The sequence below is a fragment of the Prionailurus bengalensis genome, chromosome E2 (genome assembly GCF_016509475.1).
Source record: "Prionailurus bengalensis isolate Pbe53 chromosome E2, Fcat_Pben_1.1_paternal_pri, whole genome shotgun sequence".
NCBI lineage: Eukaryota > Metazoa > Chordata > Mammalia > Carnivora > Felidae > Prionailurus > Prionailurus bengalensis.
This window is the reverse complement of record NC_057352.1, coordinates 43,391,650-43,408,031: the sequence shown is the minus strand read 5'-3', so window position 1 is coordinate 43,408,031 and position 16,382 is coordinate 43,391,650. Positions and strand designations below refer to the sequence as shown.

At 46.8% G+C, this 16,382-nt stretch overlaps 2 protein-coding genes across 7 annotated transcripts in view; one reads left to right on the top strand and one right to left on the bottom strand.

Moving 5' to 3' along the window:
- The first annotated feature begins 610 nt into the window (after window positions 1-610).
- TPPP3 (tubulin polymerization promoting protein family member 3) lies at window positions 611-4,282 on the top strand. The gene is made up of 4 exons (XM_043599509.1): window positions 611-723; window positions 3,160-3,353; window positions 3,469-3,622; window positions 3,742-4,282. Exons 2-4 carry the CDS (start codon window positions 3,166-3,168, stop codon window positions 3,928-3,930), a joined length of 531 nt encoding a protein of 176 aa, XP_043455444.1. The 5' UTR covers window positions 611-723; window positions 3,160-3,165; the 3' UTR covers window positions 3,931-4,282.
- The window catches only part of LRRC36 (leucine rich repeat containing 36), a 59,535-nt gene continuing 43,801 nt past the window's right edge, over window positions 649-16,382 (bottom strand). For 3 of the 6 annotated variants that reach the window (XM_043599461.1, XM_043599465.1, XM_043599466.1), the window contains 6 exons: window positions 15,999-16,144; window positions 15,099-15,222; window positions 11,625-11,739; window positions 8,717-8,883; window positions 5,245-5,387; window positions 649-760 (listed from right to left, as the gene is read on the bottom strand). In XM_043599461.1, coding sequence (XP_043455396.1) covers window positions 749-760; window positions 5,245-5,387; window positions 8,717-8,883; window positions 11,625-11,739; window positions 15,099-15,222; window positions 15,999-16,144 — 707 coding nt within the window. In that variant the 3' untranslated portion in view covers window positions 649-748. Of the gene's footprint in view, window positions 761-5,244; window positions 5,388-6,300; window positions 6,598-8,545; window positions 8,884-11,624; window positions 11,740-15,098; window positions 15,223-15,998; window positions 16,145-16,382 lie in introns of those variants that run through there. The other 3 variants (XM_043599464.1, XM_043599463.1, XM_043599462.1) reach the window with 3 other exon arrangements.

Sequence of the window (16,382 nt, the reverse complement as noted above, 5' to 3'; positions counted from 1 at the left end):
GATTACTGTTGGTGGGCTTGGGGATTCGTGATTAGTGCATTGGTCCCTCCTGCTCTCAGTGCTTTTGAGTTGTGGCCTGGGGATGCCACACGTTATTGGGAGAGCTGTGGCCTTGAGCCAGCTCTAGAACCCACTGCCATTGATAGGAAGGGTTTTCTCGCTCCTCTGCCAGCCCTCTGCCCCCCCCTCCCCTCCCCCCCCCCCCCCCCCCCCCTGGCTCCCGCTCCTGTTCCCAAACGGCCTTCGGTTGCCGCTCTGGGAATCTTCATCTTCCCTATGGAGGTGGGGGCCTGCCTTGAACTTTGGGCAAAGCCCCAGATGAGGCTCTTTTCCCGTTAGAGGTTCATCCGAGGACGTCCAGAGCTGCGGAGGGCTGGTCTCCAACGGGCGTGAAGGCCGTGGAGCTGCCCTGCGAGCTGCGGGGATGATGATATCGCAGCAGCTCCGCCCCCGCTGAGCGCAGAGGGGGAGGGGTCCGGTGGGTGGGGCTAGCGTGACCTTGGTCATTCTCCCGCCGAGACAGCCCTGGGGGTGGGACTCGCCGTCTCTATGGAGACCGAGAAACAGGGGATAATACGGCGGAACCGCCCAGGCTGCAGTCCCTCCCTGGAGCCGGCAGGGAGCAGAGCTGCGGAGCCGCCTTGGTCTCCCGCGTCCGTCGGTCCATTCTTGCGTCCTTCTGTCCATCGAACGAGCACAGGAGGAGCAGCCACGAGGTAGAAGGTAAGAGACTACAGCGCCGACCACTCTAATCAGTATCCTGCACAATAAGGAAGAGGGTGGGGTGGGAGCGCCCTGGAAGGGGTCCCAACCCCAGATGGTACCGAACTGAGGACACCAGCTGAGCGGCCCTGCCCTGGGCCCCAAGCGTTCCTCCCCCACCTCCTTGCCCTGCTGATTGATGACTCCAGCTGTCCCAGTGGGAGTCCGCGGGTGGCCCCAGTTCTTGGGTGTGGCCGCTCCATCCTTGGCCTGCAGACTCCTGGGACTATGGCCTGCGACCTGGCTCCACCTAATCAGTACCAAGAATCCCTTCTTCCCGTAACAGGAGTGAGCACTGGATGCAGGATCCTGTCAGTCAGTCTGGGACAAGTATCTGTGCCCCAAAACCTCCCCGAGACTTTACAGTTGGGTGGCGTCTCTGGATCTGTAGTGGGAGGTTGGAGTGTAGAGAGAGGGAAGAGGAGTGCTGTGTGAACCTGGGATTGTGGGTCCATAGAGTCGCGACAATGTGGGGACAGTGGGGACCCCTAGGCCCAGAAATTGCAACTTAGGGATAGTGAGGATGGTCACTGGGAGGGGGCTTTCATTGTTAAGGCCAGTGGTAAATGGAAGGGGGTGTAGTTCTGTAGGGGCCCAGGCTATGGTAACTGGAGGCCTTAGGATAGATAAAAGGCAGAGGTAGAAGCTGTTTGCTGAGGACATGACTTAGGGTGTGTTCAGGAGGCTGCAGTGGAGGTTTGGGGTGTGTTCGGGGAGTCTCAACATGGGGTCTCTCAGTGTAATACCTGGGAGTCTGGAAATGCAAGTCTGTGGGTTTGGACACTGAGGGGTTTCAGGGCAGGGTTGAGCATGAGGCCAGAAGGCTTGTGGGTGTAAGGATGTGGTCAGAGGCTACAAGTGTACAGAGAGGGGGTGAGTTGTGAAGCTCTGTTTAGGGGGCTCAGTAAGGGCTGTGGGTATGTGGATAATGAGCCTTAGTCCCAGGGCTGGGGTGTGTGTGTGAACGGGGGTAGCTGCAGTGGAGGTCTGAAGGTGTGGTCAAGGAGGCCTCAGTACTGGGCTGTGTCACACGTTATAGCTGCAGTGCAGGGCTGTAGGTGTGGGCAAGGGGCTGCAGGGAGGCTGTGGGGGGTGTAGGAGGGACACTTTATTGCAGGGCTAAGAGTATTATTGGCGGGTTTCTGTACGGGGCTGTTAGTATATGTGTGGCTGTGGGTGCTGAGGAAATGGTCCGGGCCCTCAGTCCCGAGACTGGTTAAGGGTCTGGTGGGGGGAATAAGGCTGAGAATGTGGAGAGCCAGGGCTACATGCATTCAGCTATGGGAATGTGGACTGGTGTGACAGTGCTCAGGGTGTGGCCAGGGGCTTCCATGGAAGACTGAAGGTGTAGACACTGGGGAAGTGTGCTTCACTGTAGGGCATAGGTGTGAGGATTACAGGACAAAGGCCATACCTGCAGTTGCCAACATGCCTCTGGGGGTTGATAACTCTACAACCCCTACCCAGTCTAGTCTCCTAATCACCTGCTCCTCTTAAACTCTACAGACTGGGAGGTTACAGCCCCAAATGGATGGCAAGGGACCAGGAGGCCACGGTTGTGCCCCAGGCACTGGGAGTGCTGCTGTGCCCCACCCGTGGGCCCGTTCCCTAGCCCAGCCCAGCCCAGCAACACTGGGAGCTTCTCCCTGAGCCGCCCTGACACCATCCTGCCCTTAGCAACATTCTCCAAGCAGTACTACCCTCCCTTAGCAACTGTCTCCAGGCTTCACAAACTGTGGCCAGGCCAGCCCCAAACTCCCGCTCCCCTCGTGTTTTGTTTAACAGCAAATAGTAACAAGGTCCTGGCTGGGCTAGCTGCACCCCTGCCTAGGGCATGCACCCCTGCCCATGATCTGGCTCCCTTCTCAGCATGGACTGGGTCTTTCTGGGTCCTCATGATTCTGACAGAGACCCTGTCCTTACTAAATACCTGCCCAACCAGCAGCCTGGCCTGGCCCTGACCTAGCTTGGCATGGAACTCCCAGGGAGGGGCGCCTGCTCTGCCACCCTCACTTCCACCCAAGCAGGCCTTGTGCCAGGGTCAGACAAAGCCATGGCCCCAGCTGTTGCCCTCACAGTCTTTCTGGACAGTGCCACTCTGTTCCCAGCCTGGTGTGGGCATCATGATTTCACCTTCTGAACTCCACTCTAAGCCAGGGCTGGCATTAAGTGACAGGACCTTTCAGGGCTTCTCCTTGGGACTCTGAGGCCAGGGACACACTGAGTGCTGGCCCCTCTCCCCAGGCAACTCCATCTCCAACTCTGAGGGTATGTGGCATAAGTGCCCCATAACTCAGACCTTGGTAGGTTTTGAGGTAGAGGCAGTGATGTTCTCTGCCTTGGGGAGAGGAGGGGCAGCTTGGCTGGGAGGTGACTGAGGTGGGTCCCCCCCTACAGGGTAGCATGGCAGCAAGCACAGATGTGGCTGGGCTGGAGGAAAGCTTCCGCAAGTTTGCCATCCATGGTGACCCCAAGGCCAGTGGGCAAGAGATGAATGGCAAGAACTGGGCCAAGCTGTGCAAGGACTGCAAGGTGGCTGATGGAAAGGCCGTGACAGGGACCGATGTCGACATCGTCTTCTCCAAAGTCAAGTGAGCCCCAGGCAGTCCTTGCTTCTAATGTTCCCAGAAGGTGGGGAACTGGGAGGCTGGAACCAGGGAAGACATGGAGAAGGGGGAAAACTCATGGTGTCCACATACCTTGCAGAGGAAAGTCTGCTCGGGTTATCAACTATGAGGAGTTCAAGAAGGCTCTAGAAGAGCTGGCAATGAAGCGATTCAAGGGGAAGAGTAAGGAGGAAGCCTTTGATGCCATCTGCCAGCTGGTGGCAGGCAAGGAACCAGCCAATGTGGGCGTCACCGTAAGTACCCTGCTGGTCTCGGGTGGCCACTGAGGGGGATATGGGGAATCACAGCTGGGGGTGGCGGTCTGGGCTTCCCAATGCCAGGTGCCCTTGGAGGAACAATTCTGTCCAAACAGAAAGCAAAGACAGGAGGTGCTGTGGAACGGCTGACTGACACCAGCAAGTACACAGGCTCCCACAAGGAGCGCTTCGACGAGAGCGGCAAGGGCAAGGGCATTGCTGGGCGTCAGGACATCCTGGATGACAGTGGCTATGTGAGTGCCTACAAGAACGCAGGCACCTATGATGCAAAGGTGAAGAAGTAAGGCCTGGGAAGGCCCACAGCATGGCTGCCCCCAGCAGAGGCTCAGGCCTGGGCCTAAAGGGCACATGGAGCGAGAGAGCCCTGTCCCTTCCCTGCTGGACCTCCACCCAGTGCTTCCTGCCCAGCCCCAAGGGCTAGCCCACCAGACCTCTGACCCAGACTGCTCTGCATCCCCTTCCCCTTCCCTCCCTGACTTCTGGCTGTCTGGGGAGGGTCTGTGCCTGTAGCCTCACTGCCCCAACCTAGCCCTGGGCATGGCTAACCCCTTGCGTGCTTGCCTCATATTTAAGCTGCTGCTCTGGCCAAGTGCCTAATTCTTACCCAGACCTCAATAAAGATACCTTTTGTACCAATATAACCTGGTCAGGTATATGGTAATGGGGATAATGACATTTACACCCTGCTGACTTCTCAGTGTTACCACCCGCTTGCAGATCACACTCTGCTGATCTTTCCACTGGCAGCCCTGCCCAGAAGACGACACATACCAGGTCCCTTCCATTAGCACAGAGCCAAATTACCTGAGGATGCTTCTTAGGGAAATATAAGGCCTTTCACCTCAGCCCTGACCCACAATCCTAACATCATATCTTGCTCTCCTGCAATTAGGGCTCAGTCTTGGCCTCTCTAGGAGAGAGGAATGAGACAGCAGACTAGGCCTGGCCAAGGTGCTGGGCAGGGTCCATTGCCAGGCCTCAAGTCTAAGCCTGCTGACAGGTCCTCAACTTGATGGGGCTACCAAGGTAAGTCATTTCTGGGGTCCAGCTCAGAATACCAGATAATGCAGGAGCAGCAAGAACCTTCAAGAGTGGATAGTCCAACTCCATAATTTTATAGCTGAGGAAACTGAGGCCCAGAGAGTGAGGGGAATTTTGCAGAACAGAGCCAAGAACCATGCCTCTTGCCTCCCAGGCCAGGCTCTTTCTAACACAGCAGTCCCCAACAGTTATTTCCAAAAAATGGGGTTCCATGGCCAGTGATAGAGCCTGGCATCCAACACCAGCCTTTGGCATGTGAGCAGGGTGTCCAACAGTGAAGGGGCTTCTTGCTGATTCCCTCCCATCTGTTCAACATCCCATGTTGTGAGGAGGGAGAGAAATCTCTGGTCCTTGAGGACTCCTGGAAGTTTCCAGATCAACATTTTTTCTTCTGTGAGGCCCTGGTTGTTAGGCCATAGCTATTCCCAACCCCAAGGCTTTAGGGCCAACTCTCCTCCTTTCCTGATGACAAGCAGACTGGATGGGACTTAGGGCCTGCCCAGGAGTAGGCAGCTCCCAAGAGTTCTAGAAAAGGCTTAACAGATACTCACAAATACCTTTTTTTTCTGATCCAGATAAGGTGCCAAAGCAGTACAAGGGTTCATTCCCTCATCCCACAGGCTGTTCTGGGATGTCCCTGCCCCAGGCAGAGTCCCTTGAGTGGGGTTGGAGAGGAATAGTATGGTTTGGGATAGGAACACTGCAGAGACAAGGTGGGAATTAGAAAGTGGAGGTCAGCACCTGGCCACAGCAGAGCCTTGCCTAACAGCTGACAGCTGTGGGCTCCTCCTGACTCAGTTGACTGTGTTGCTTTGCATTGCCCAGGGAAGAGTTTCAGAGAGCTTTACCTCTCCCACCAGCAAACAGTAACAGGAATGATTCCTCCAGCCCTGTAGAATTTGCTGAATTGTGAACTTACTTAAGTGAGCACAGTAAGAGTGAAATCCAAATCCTTCTGGCCTTCATTTACTAAAATATCCTCATAGTGAAAAAGAATTTAACTGTATTGCAATTTGATCCAGGTTATTAAGCTCAGGTGAGAATACTATCCAATGTATGGGGGAGCAGCAGCTCAGCTGCTGGCAATGTGGCTTAGAGCAGCCCAGAGAGAGAACAGGCTGAGCCCAGAAACTCCACCCACTCCATGTTGAGCTCACTTAGCCCCACAGGGCAACAACTCTATGCCCCTTTCTTTGACACCACCAATTCTTGCCCCTGCCTTCTAGACCAAGGGCCACATAGGGAAATTAAGAAACAGCTGACTTTCCCAGAAGTAGCCAGCAACCCTAGAGAGGGGCAGGGCCAGCCACTTTCAGTGACAATAGAAAATAGGGTAGAAGGTGACTGACTCAGTTTGCTCCTCCTTAGAGGTACCCTGAATAGGTTCTGGGTCTGGCATTATTAGACATTCATAGGGCAAGAAAGGGAGAGCTGGAGTTGGAGGGAAAATTCATTATTTTTCCCTCAATGGTTTAGCCCAGTAAGTTGGCCTGTGTACTGTGCTGGGACGCTGAAATATGACAACTCAGGGCTATAGGGCTACTGGCTGAGGCTACCCTACCTGGGCAAGGCTTAGACTTGTTGGAGGCCTCTCAACAGAGCCAAGACAGGCCTAGAAAAGTAGGAAAGTGGGTTGTTTTACTATTTCCACAGAGTATGAGCTCACTTTAGGTTCTACAAAGACATGCAACTCAAAGAAACTTAGGGCTCCTCTCTACATTCTCCTTTTGGGAACCCCCATAAAATTCAGAGGCCTGTGGATTTTATTTATAACTCAGAAGTGTGTGAACTTGGTTGTGATCTTCATGTCTCATTACTGTGGCAATAGCTTGCCTTCCCTGAAGAGTACCTGGGTCAGAGGAGCAAATAAGTGTGTAATCTTCCCACCTGTCTCTCTCTCTGACATGACCCTGGAGATGAAGAGAAGCACAACATGGAGTTAGGCTGACAGTCCTTCGCCCTTTACATGCTCCAGCAACATTAGCTAGCTATCTGGGTGACCCTGAAGCAGAATCACTTTCATTATCTTTACCATTGATTAAAAAATTTTTTTAAATATTTACTTTTGAGAGAGAGAGTGTGAGCAAGGGAGGGGCAGAGAGAGAGGAAGACACAGAATCTGAAGCAGGCTCCAGGCTCTAAGTTGGAGCTGTCAGCACAGAGCCTGATGCAGGACTCAAACCCATGAACCGCAAGATCATGACCTGAGCTGAAGTCATGACACTTAACTGACTGAGCCACCCAGGCACCCCTACCACAGATTTTTAAATGCCCGACTAAACAGGATTAAAAGAAACATTGTGTCTCAGGTCTGAAAGGCAAGGTACTCATGTGTAAAGTGAGCCCAGAGCTAACATTCGGAAGCTTTATCTCTGGTCTGGATCACACCAGTCTTCTCTTTTATCTCTAACTCCTCGTTGGTCCTCCCCTACTCCACATGGTCCTCAATCCATTCCTCTTATAGAGAAAGTTTCTCAAACACAAATGTCACTCCTTTGCTTTCCTAATCTAAAATCTTCAAGGAGTCATGCAGCCTAGCTCCTACTCATCATAAATAAAATTTAATTTATTAAATTATTAATTTTTAAATTTTTAAATAAAATTTTTTAAAAAGATCATTTCTTTAAGAGGACATTTCTTGACACTACACCTCCCAGACTACGACAGCTCCCCTATTTACTATATTCTCCCAGCACATTTCCTCCCACATCTTCCCTGCCCTACAATTCCTCTAGGGGCTCCAGACTCTTTTACTCTGCATTCTTGGCCTGGGGGACTCTGCCTACCCCCTCTGTTACCATGGTACTCATTCTTCAAGCTTCCACTCAAACAACAAGTCCTCACTGATGCCTTCTCCAATTCCCCAGAGTGGGAATTCCTTCCTCTGCCTCCCCTCCTCTCTCTCTAGGGCATTTTTGGGCATATGTGTATGTATGTATGTATGTATTTAAATGTTTCTTAATGTTTGTTTTGAGAGAGAGAGCGAGCGGGGAAGGGGCAGAGAGAGAGGGGGACAGAGGATTCGAAGTGGGCTCTGTGCTGACAGCAGAGAGCCAGATGCAGGGCTCGAACTCTCAACCCGTGAGATCATGACCTGAGTTGAAATTAAGAGTCAGACACTTAATTGACTGAGCCACTCAGGCACCCCTGGGCTTGAATTTAGACCTGTTTCGTACCAATACCAATCTTTGAGTTTCATCACATGAGTTTTGCTCATCTCCTCAACTAAACTGTTGGCTGCTCCTAAGCTGACACCAGACATTGTCACCTTTTCACTATGGTAGGAAGAAACCCAAAACATGATTGATGAGCCAATCAATATAGATTCTCTGAAATTTCTTCTAACACAAAATACACCTGGCCAGTGATGATCTTTTAAAACCTTCTACCACATAGTTTCAAGTGACACTCAGAAAAATGTCTGATTTTTTTCCTTTTTGACATTTTTAGCCAAATGTTTCTTCTCTTTTGTGTATATGTGTGTGTGTGTGTGTGTGTGTGTATATATATATATATATACACACACACACACACACTTTTAAGTTTATTTATTTGAGAGAGAGAGAGCAAACAGAGGAGAGGCAGAGAAAGAGAATCCCAAGCAGGCTCTGCACTATCAGCATGGAGGCTGATGTGGGGCTTGAACTCACGAGCTGTGAGATCATGACCTGAGCTGAAACCACGAGCCAGATGCTTAACCAACTGAGCCACCCAGGCACAGGTGCCAAGACATTTTTAACCAAATGTTTCTATGTGATATGATGCCTAGGATTAAGTGCCAACTATTTCTGAGGGCAGGAAGAAAGAAAGACTTGATGGGAGGAGATAAGAGAAATAAAAAGGACCAATACAATGTAATCAGAATAAGATTTTCTCTTAATCTTGTGGGTAAATACTACCATACTAGTGGCAATGACACTAGTGACACCCCCCTGGGGCTGAGAGGGAAGCCACAGAGAAGGTGTTTAGGCTAGCTCCATAAACTAGGCTCTGGAACAGAGTCTGAAACACTCTGTATTAGATACTGACCCGTGTCATGTGCCACTGGTGAGGAGGAAGACAGCGTCCTTTTCCCAAAGGGTGACGATCTCCCCAAATGATGACTCTTCTCAGGAGGCAGGAGTGCTTTCCCAGAATAACCTTTTTGCTCTTTATTCAGCTGCTGCAGCAGATACTCATTAGTTACCACCAGGGATCTGAGGCATGGGTGGGGAGGCGGGGAAAGACAGTCATGAAATCGTAAAAACAAAGTAGATGCCATTCAGACCTGAGATGTTTACTAAAGACAAATATAAAATGAAGTAACATCTTTAAATAGAAAGAACTGGCCGATTTATGAGTGGGTTATTTTAGAGGCAGGCTGACAGTTTCTTTCTTCATTACAGTTCTGTTTGATTATGTTCCAGACTGACTGTAGCAATAACATAGTTCACATTTTATATAGTGATTGTTCTATCCTTTCTAAAGCACTTTCATGATGAGGTAAGTAGAAGCACTGGAAGATTGGCATCTGACCAGGCCTCCAATTTCTATCCCCAGATCTTAACTTCTACTTCTTCTAATCTATCCTGCGTTTGCAGGATATTAATTAACTAATGGTGTTAGTCATGACTGTATTCTTGAGCTCTGTAATACTATGTAATATTAAAAGCTATCAGAGACTAGCCAAAAAAAAAAAATGCATGCACAATGCTATTCATTGCAACACTGTTTATAATAGCAAAAATACTGTCAATCTAAATGTCTGTCAATAGAGGACTAATTAAATAAATACAGAGTGGAGTCCTAGTCCTATGCAGTTATAAAAATGAATGAGAACTAACTCTATACACTACTGTGAACTGATTTCTAAGATAAAAGTTAAAACAACACTATGCTTACTTTTTATATTTGTCTGAATTTATCTTATTTTGTAGATTTGACTTTGGAACCGTGTAAATGTTTTACATAATTATAAAACAAGATTGCGGTGCCTGGGTGCTTTAGTCGGTTAAGAGTCTGACTTCGGCTCAGGTCATGATCTCATAGTTTGTGAGTTTGAGCCCTGCGTCGGACTCGGTGCTAACAGCTCAGAGTCTGGAACCTGCTTCGGATTCTGTCTTCCTCTCTCTCTGTCCCTCCTCTGCCCATGCTCTGTCTCTTTCTGTCTCTCAAAAATAAATGTTAAAAAAAAATAAAACAAGATTAAATAAAAATAATCTGAAAATTGCTTATGAATCAAAAGCAAAACGAAACAAAGCTATATATTGAATTGATGGTTTAACAACATGCAGAATTATTTCTTTCAAAAATATTTTAATGTTTATTTTATTTTAAAACTTTTTTTTTTTTTTCAACGTTTATTTATTTTTGGGACAGAGAGAGACAGAGCATGAACGGGGGAGGGGCAGAGAGAGAGGGAGACACAGAATTGGAAGCAGGCTCCAGGCTCTGAGCCATCAGCCCAGAGCCCGACGCGGGGCTCGAACTCACGGACCGCGAGATCGTGACCTGGCTGAAGTCGGACCCTTAACCGACTGCGCCACCCAGGCGCCCCTTATTTTAAAACTTTTTAAAAATCTTTATTCACTTTTGAGAGACAGAGAGAGAGCATGAGCAGGGGAGGAGCAGAGAGAGAGGGAGACACAGAATCTGAAGCAGGCTTCAGGCTCCAAGCTGTCAGCACAGAGCCTGACACGGGGCTCAAACCCACAAACCGTGAGATCGTGACCTGAGCCGAAGTCGGACGCTCAACTGACTGAGCCACCCAGGCGCCCCTTAATATTTATTTTTGAGAGAGAGCGAGAGACAGAGCGTGAACGGGGAGGGGCAGAGAGAAAGGGTGACACAGAATCTGAAACAGGCTCCAGGCTCTGAGCTGTCAGCACAGAGCCTGACGTGGGGCTCTGACTCACAAACCATGAGATCATGACCTCAGCCGAAGTCAGACGCTTAATGGACTGATCCACCCAGGTGTCCTCCACAGAAGATTTACTTTAAGATATAGCAATTTGTACATCACTTTGAGATATACCCTATTGTTCTCAAAATGTGATCCCCAAATCAACAACAACAGCATCACCTGGAAACTTATTAGAATGTAAATTCTCTGTCCCCAACCCAGACCTGCTGAATCAGAAACTCTGGGGGTAGGGACCCAGGAATCTGCATTTCAACAAGTTTTTCAGGTGATTCTAATACCCCAGTTTGAGAAGGATGATTTGATTCTACTTCCTCTACCTTTGTATGTATTGAAATAACTATAATGGAAAGTTAAAAAAAGCCATCTAGAATGGGTCTGGGTCTAATCCTCTGAATATGAAGCTATTCTAATTCACTAGCTACTCAGGAAGTGAAGTTTGGGGACAAAGGTTTGGGGATGGGGTTCTTATATTTAAACTTCATTGAAAGTCATAGTGAAGGTGTTTTGCAAATCAAAATGTCAAGAACTTCTGTAAATGTACCAAAAGACTTGAGGCCTCTTCTGATTTGTCTAGCTGGCATGCTGAGGGTACTGTTCTTTGAAGAGGCTGATACTGTTGAGCAGCTCTGAAGAGAACACATACACTGGACATTCAACCACTCTTCCTAAGTGCTTGATGTCTCTTCTAAGAGCATTAGGAGGTAGGCATTTTCCAGAAGAGACAGATGGCTGGTTTTAGGGGCACATAGTGACCAAGGAAAGCTAGCTGACTCAAACCTGGGCCCTATTGGATCCAGTGAAAAACTACTTATTATTGAGGTGTTGTGACCTACTAAAGCCAGCAAAGATCTTTAGTCTCTTGTGTGTCCTGGAATACAGGAAGTTTACACACAGATACATCTAGATACATGAGATTACACACAGAATGAAGTTAATTTGAAAAGTATATAGGTATTAACTTATCAAATAAGACAAAACAGTTAAAGGAAAGTAAATATTGGCTTCTAGAAGTGAGCTAGATAGACCCTCTCCTACCTTTGACTTTCATGGAGAAGGGCCACTGTCTCCTCCAGCTTTTTCAGCTGGGCAAGCTCCTGGTTGAGGCAAGCCACCTGCATGGTCAGCTGTTGGTTTTTGCGCAGAAGATCATCTGCAAAGGGTACAGGAGCCAGATGTGAACAAGATTCCAAGCCACTATCTTTGAGCAGAGCTTAAGCAATCAGGTGGACATCTTAAAGAATTGGGGGCCCCAATTCTGCACGCACCTCCACACACCATTCACTATTCCCTCCCTTAGAGACAGCGGATACAGTGGTTGGAGTATCCAACCTGAATTAAAATTCAACCATTTAATATTGCATGTTAGTTTATTTTTCTTTTCTTTTCTTTTTAATGTTTATTTATTTTTGAGACAGAGAGAGACAGAGCATGAACGGGGGAAGGTCAGAGAGAGAGGGAGACACAGAATCTGAAACGGGCTCCAGGCTCTGAGCTGTCAGCACAGAGCCCAATGCGGGGCTCAAACTCACAGACCGTGAGATCATGACCTGAGCCGAAGTCAGACGCTTAACCGACTGAGCCACCCAGGCACCCCATGTTAGTTTATTTTTCTGAGATTCATTAGAGCAATAACCCTACCCCACCACTGTTGTGAGGATCCAATCCTCACTTAGCATAGTTAACACATATTAGGTATCTCTGTATTCTCCATTTTAGTTTGTGAATGTATGTATATCCTTCACTCTCTATAGTATATGTGAAAACATCTAGAACTGTGTCAGGCATATAGTGCTTACAGGCACTGAGAACTTACAGAAACTGAATTTGTAGTCAAGACATTCATACCTAGGTCCCCAACTATGTTACCACTGCCTGCAAAAATGAAGTAGATGGGGTACCTGGGTGGCTTAGTCGGTTAGGCATCCAACTTCGGCTCAGGTCATGATCTCGCAGTTCATGAGTTTTAGCCCCCCATCGAGCTCTGTGCTAACAGCTCAGAGCCCAGAGCCTGCTTCAGATTCTGTGTCTCCCTCTCTCTGTCCCTCCCCCACTCGCACTCTGTCTTTCAAAAAAAACATTAAAAAAAAAAAGGGTTTTGGGTTTTTTTTAATGAAGTAGGTAAAAGCGCAGGAACTCTGGTCCTAAGGAAGTCAGTCTTCTAGAACAGTACTTCTTAAACATTAATATGCTTACACCTGGGGATCTTGTTAAAAACAGATTCTGATTCAGTAGGTCTGAGATGAACTCCAATATTCTATATGTCTAAGCTCCCAGGTGAAGCTAATATTTCTGATCTATGACTCACCCTTTGAGTGGCAACATTCCAGAAGGTGGAAAATAGGGCTGCAATAGCTTTATTTATCACCAGTAAGGTAAAATACAGTACTGGGTCTCATGGGTGATTGAAAGTAGGTATCTAGTGAGCATCTGTTTATTTTCAGAACAGGTAAGTGGAGAAATCTCAATTATTCAGGCTTGAGAGAATCAGACAGTGATGAGTTTCAATTCTAGAAATTCTGTGCTGACTTCCAAATCAAGTTCCTCATATAAATCCAAATGCCCATAATGTTTGCTTAGGGGTGCTGAGCTAGAGGTTTAATGTCAAGGGTAGACTTTATCTAAGATACTGGCCTGGGCCACCTGGGTGGCTCAGTAGCTTAAGCATCTGACTTCGGCTCAGGTCATGATCTCATGGTTTGTGAGCTCGAGCCCCACTCAGGGCTCTGCACTCTCTCTCCCTCTCTCTGCACCTCGTGGTATTCTCTCTCTCTCTACCCACCCCCTCAAAAAAATATTTAAAAAATAAAATTATGGTCTAAACTATGCTAATAATAAAGTAGTACAAATCAAGATGTCAGTGAGATATTAATTTTCACTTATCACAATGGAAAAAAAAGAAAAAAATACACAAAAAAAAACCCGAGTGTGGGCAAGGATGGAGTGAAAATGGCATTTAAATACACTCACTGCTGATGTGAAATAACCTTGCTTGGGAGTGATTTGATAATATGCAACAAAAACCTCAAAAATGTCCACATATTTTGACCTACTAATTCTACTTCTAGGAATGTCTCCTAGGAAAACAGTGTGAAATTTATGTACATAAACAGCTGCACTATTTATCATAGCATGAATATTAAGACTCTCAGCTCCATCAGAAGGGAAGAGACAATTTCAGAGAAGCATTTCCACTCAGGTCTTCATTCAAGCATTTCATTTCAAGTCTGAATGTTTGGAAATTCTTTAGAATTATTTATGTGATATTATATGAAATGCCTTTGCTATTAAATTAAAAATATTAGGATGTAAAAATCAGATTGGTAATTGCCTAGGGTAGAGAGTAGGGGAAACTCACTGCACAAGGGTCTCAGGGAACTTTCTGGAGAAACAGAAATGTTCTATATTTTGATTGGGATGAAATTAAAAGAGTGTATGTATTTGTCAAAACTCATCAAACTTAAAATGTGTGCATTTTATTGCATGTAATTTAGTTTTTAAAACATCAAGTCACTGGGGTGCCTGGGTGGCTCAGTTGGTTAAGCAACCAACTCTGGAATTTGGCTCAGGTCATGATCTCACAGTTTGTGAGTTTAAGCCGTGCATCAGGTTCTTCACTGACAGTGCTGAGCCTGCTTGGGATTCTCTCTCTCCCTCTCTCTGCTCCTCCCCCACCCTCTCCAAGTAAATAAACTTTAAAAAAATCAAGTCACAAATTTTATTTATCTTTTTCAAGATTTTATTTTTAAGTAATCTCTACACCCAATGTGGGGCTCAAACTCACAACCCCAATATCAAGAGTACCATATTCTATCAACTGAGCCAGCCAGCTGCCCCTCACAAAATTTAATTTTAAGCTGAAAAAATATATGTATATGGGTATGGTGAAAGAAAATATATGAAAAATAAAAGTGGCAGTTATTTCAGGATAATGGGGTTATATTTTTCTTATATTTTTCAGTCTTTCTATAAAGAACATGATTTTTTTTTTTTTAAGTAAATCTCTATACCCAGTGTGGGGCTGGAACGCACAACCCCAAGATCAAGATGGCATGCTCTACTGACTGAGCTAGGCAGGTGTTCATAGAACATGATCTTCTTCTATAATCAGAAAGTGTCAATATCAAAAATGATAGGGGCGCCTGGGTGGCTCAGTCGGTTAAACGGCCGACTTCGGCTCAGGTCATGATCTCGCGGTCTGTGAGTTCGAGCCCTGCATTAGGCTCTGTGCTGACAGCTCAGAGCCTGGAGCCTGTTTCAGATTCTGTATCTCCCTCTCTCTGACCCTCCCCCGTTCATGCTCTGTCTCTCTCTGTCTCAAAAATAAATAAACGTTAAAAAAAAATAATAACATCTGCACTTGCTTTACACTGACAGCTTCATAAGGTAACTCAAGCCACTTGCATTACAGCTCTCTGAGGCAAGATGATTGGTTCTATGTGACCTCTAGATGATGAAGCTAATTAAATGGGTCATCTATAAACACAACACATGTTGCTTTCCTGAACTCACCATAAGTGTGGGGCTGGTGCCCACTCACAATCGAGGTGGCAGCACCTTCCTCCAACTGCTGGATTTTTTCTGACAAAATGAGGTTTTCCTCTAGCACTCTGACCAGTTTTTGCTTCAAACTTTCCTTTAGATCAGAAAACAAAATACAAGTATATTAAGAATATGAAATTCTGAGGAGTGCTTTTAGAAGACTAAAAGACACTTTTCTCTGTTTAGTGATGAACTGAATGGAGGTCAGCATCTCTCTTTCTCATTAGAATTTTAATTCACTGGTAAACATGAGCACTACTTGGAGTTGCAATCTTTCCTGTAAGTTATCCACTACTCTTACAGAACAAGGGCTTCTTTTGACCAGTGGCCAGCATTCTGAGTCACTTATCTAAAGTTTCTAGAAACTCAATTTGGTATGTGAAAATTCTCTGATGTTAAGAAAAGCGGGGGAAAGCCTAAGGATATAAGTCCCTTCTTCATTTCCCAAAGTCAATAGCCTGATGCTCTAGGAATGGCTCCCGGTTCAGGACTCTCTGTTCCATCAGAAGGGAGGAAAGACAATCCCCAAGACATCTATCTTCCCTCATTAGAATTAAACCATAATCTTCCAAAGTATGAACCTAAGTATTTTCATTCTAGGGTCATTTTTCCCCCTTTTTCCAAGTCTTTCTTTAGAATTTTTGGAGTAGGGCTAGGAGTAGGGAGTTATCCCTGCAGAACTTCCAAGTTGTCCCTATGCTGGCAAAAAGTTTTGTGTTCCTGATTTTCCCAGACTGACTTCTCTGTATTTTGGTTCAGGAACATCTAGGTCCATGGTGATGACCTTTATGGCACAAAGCTGCTCTAGTCTTGTTGCTCTGTTCTTTTCTAGTAAAGGAAGAGTAGGAAAGGAAGATGAGTGAGGCATACCATGTCATTAGGGACCACCTGCCCGGCCTCCTTCAGTTCCATCTCTCTGCTGTGGAAGGTTTTTGATGTGTCTTCAGGATGCGAGTGACACCACTGCTGGGAAGGAGCAGGGACTACCAAAGTCAGAAGTAAATCTCGGGCAGGACCTGCCAAAAATTCAGGTTGGGCACACAGGCCAGTCTTAAAAACTAAAGCACAGAATTCCTAATCAATAACTACCAGCTCTGTAGGACAAACACAGTAATCTAATATTTCCTTTTGACAAGAATTTAGGGGTGCCTGGGTGGCTCAGTCAGTTAAACGTCCAACTCTTGATTTTGGCTCAGGTCATGATCTCATGGTTCATGGGATTGAGCCCCGCATCAGGCTCTGTGCTGACAGGAT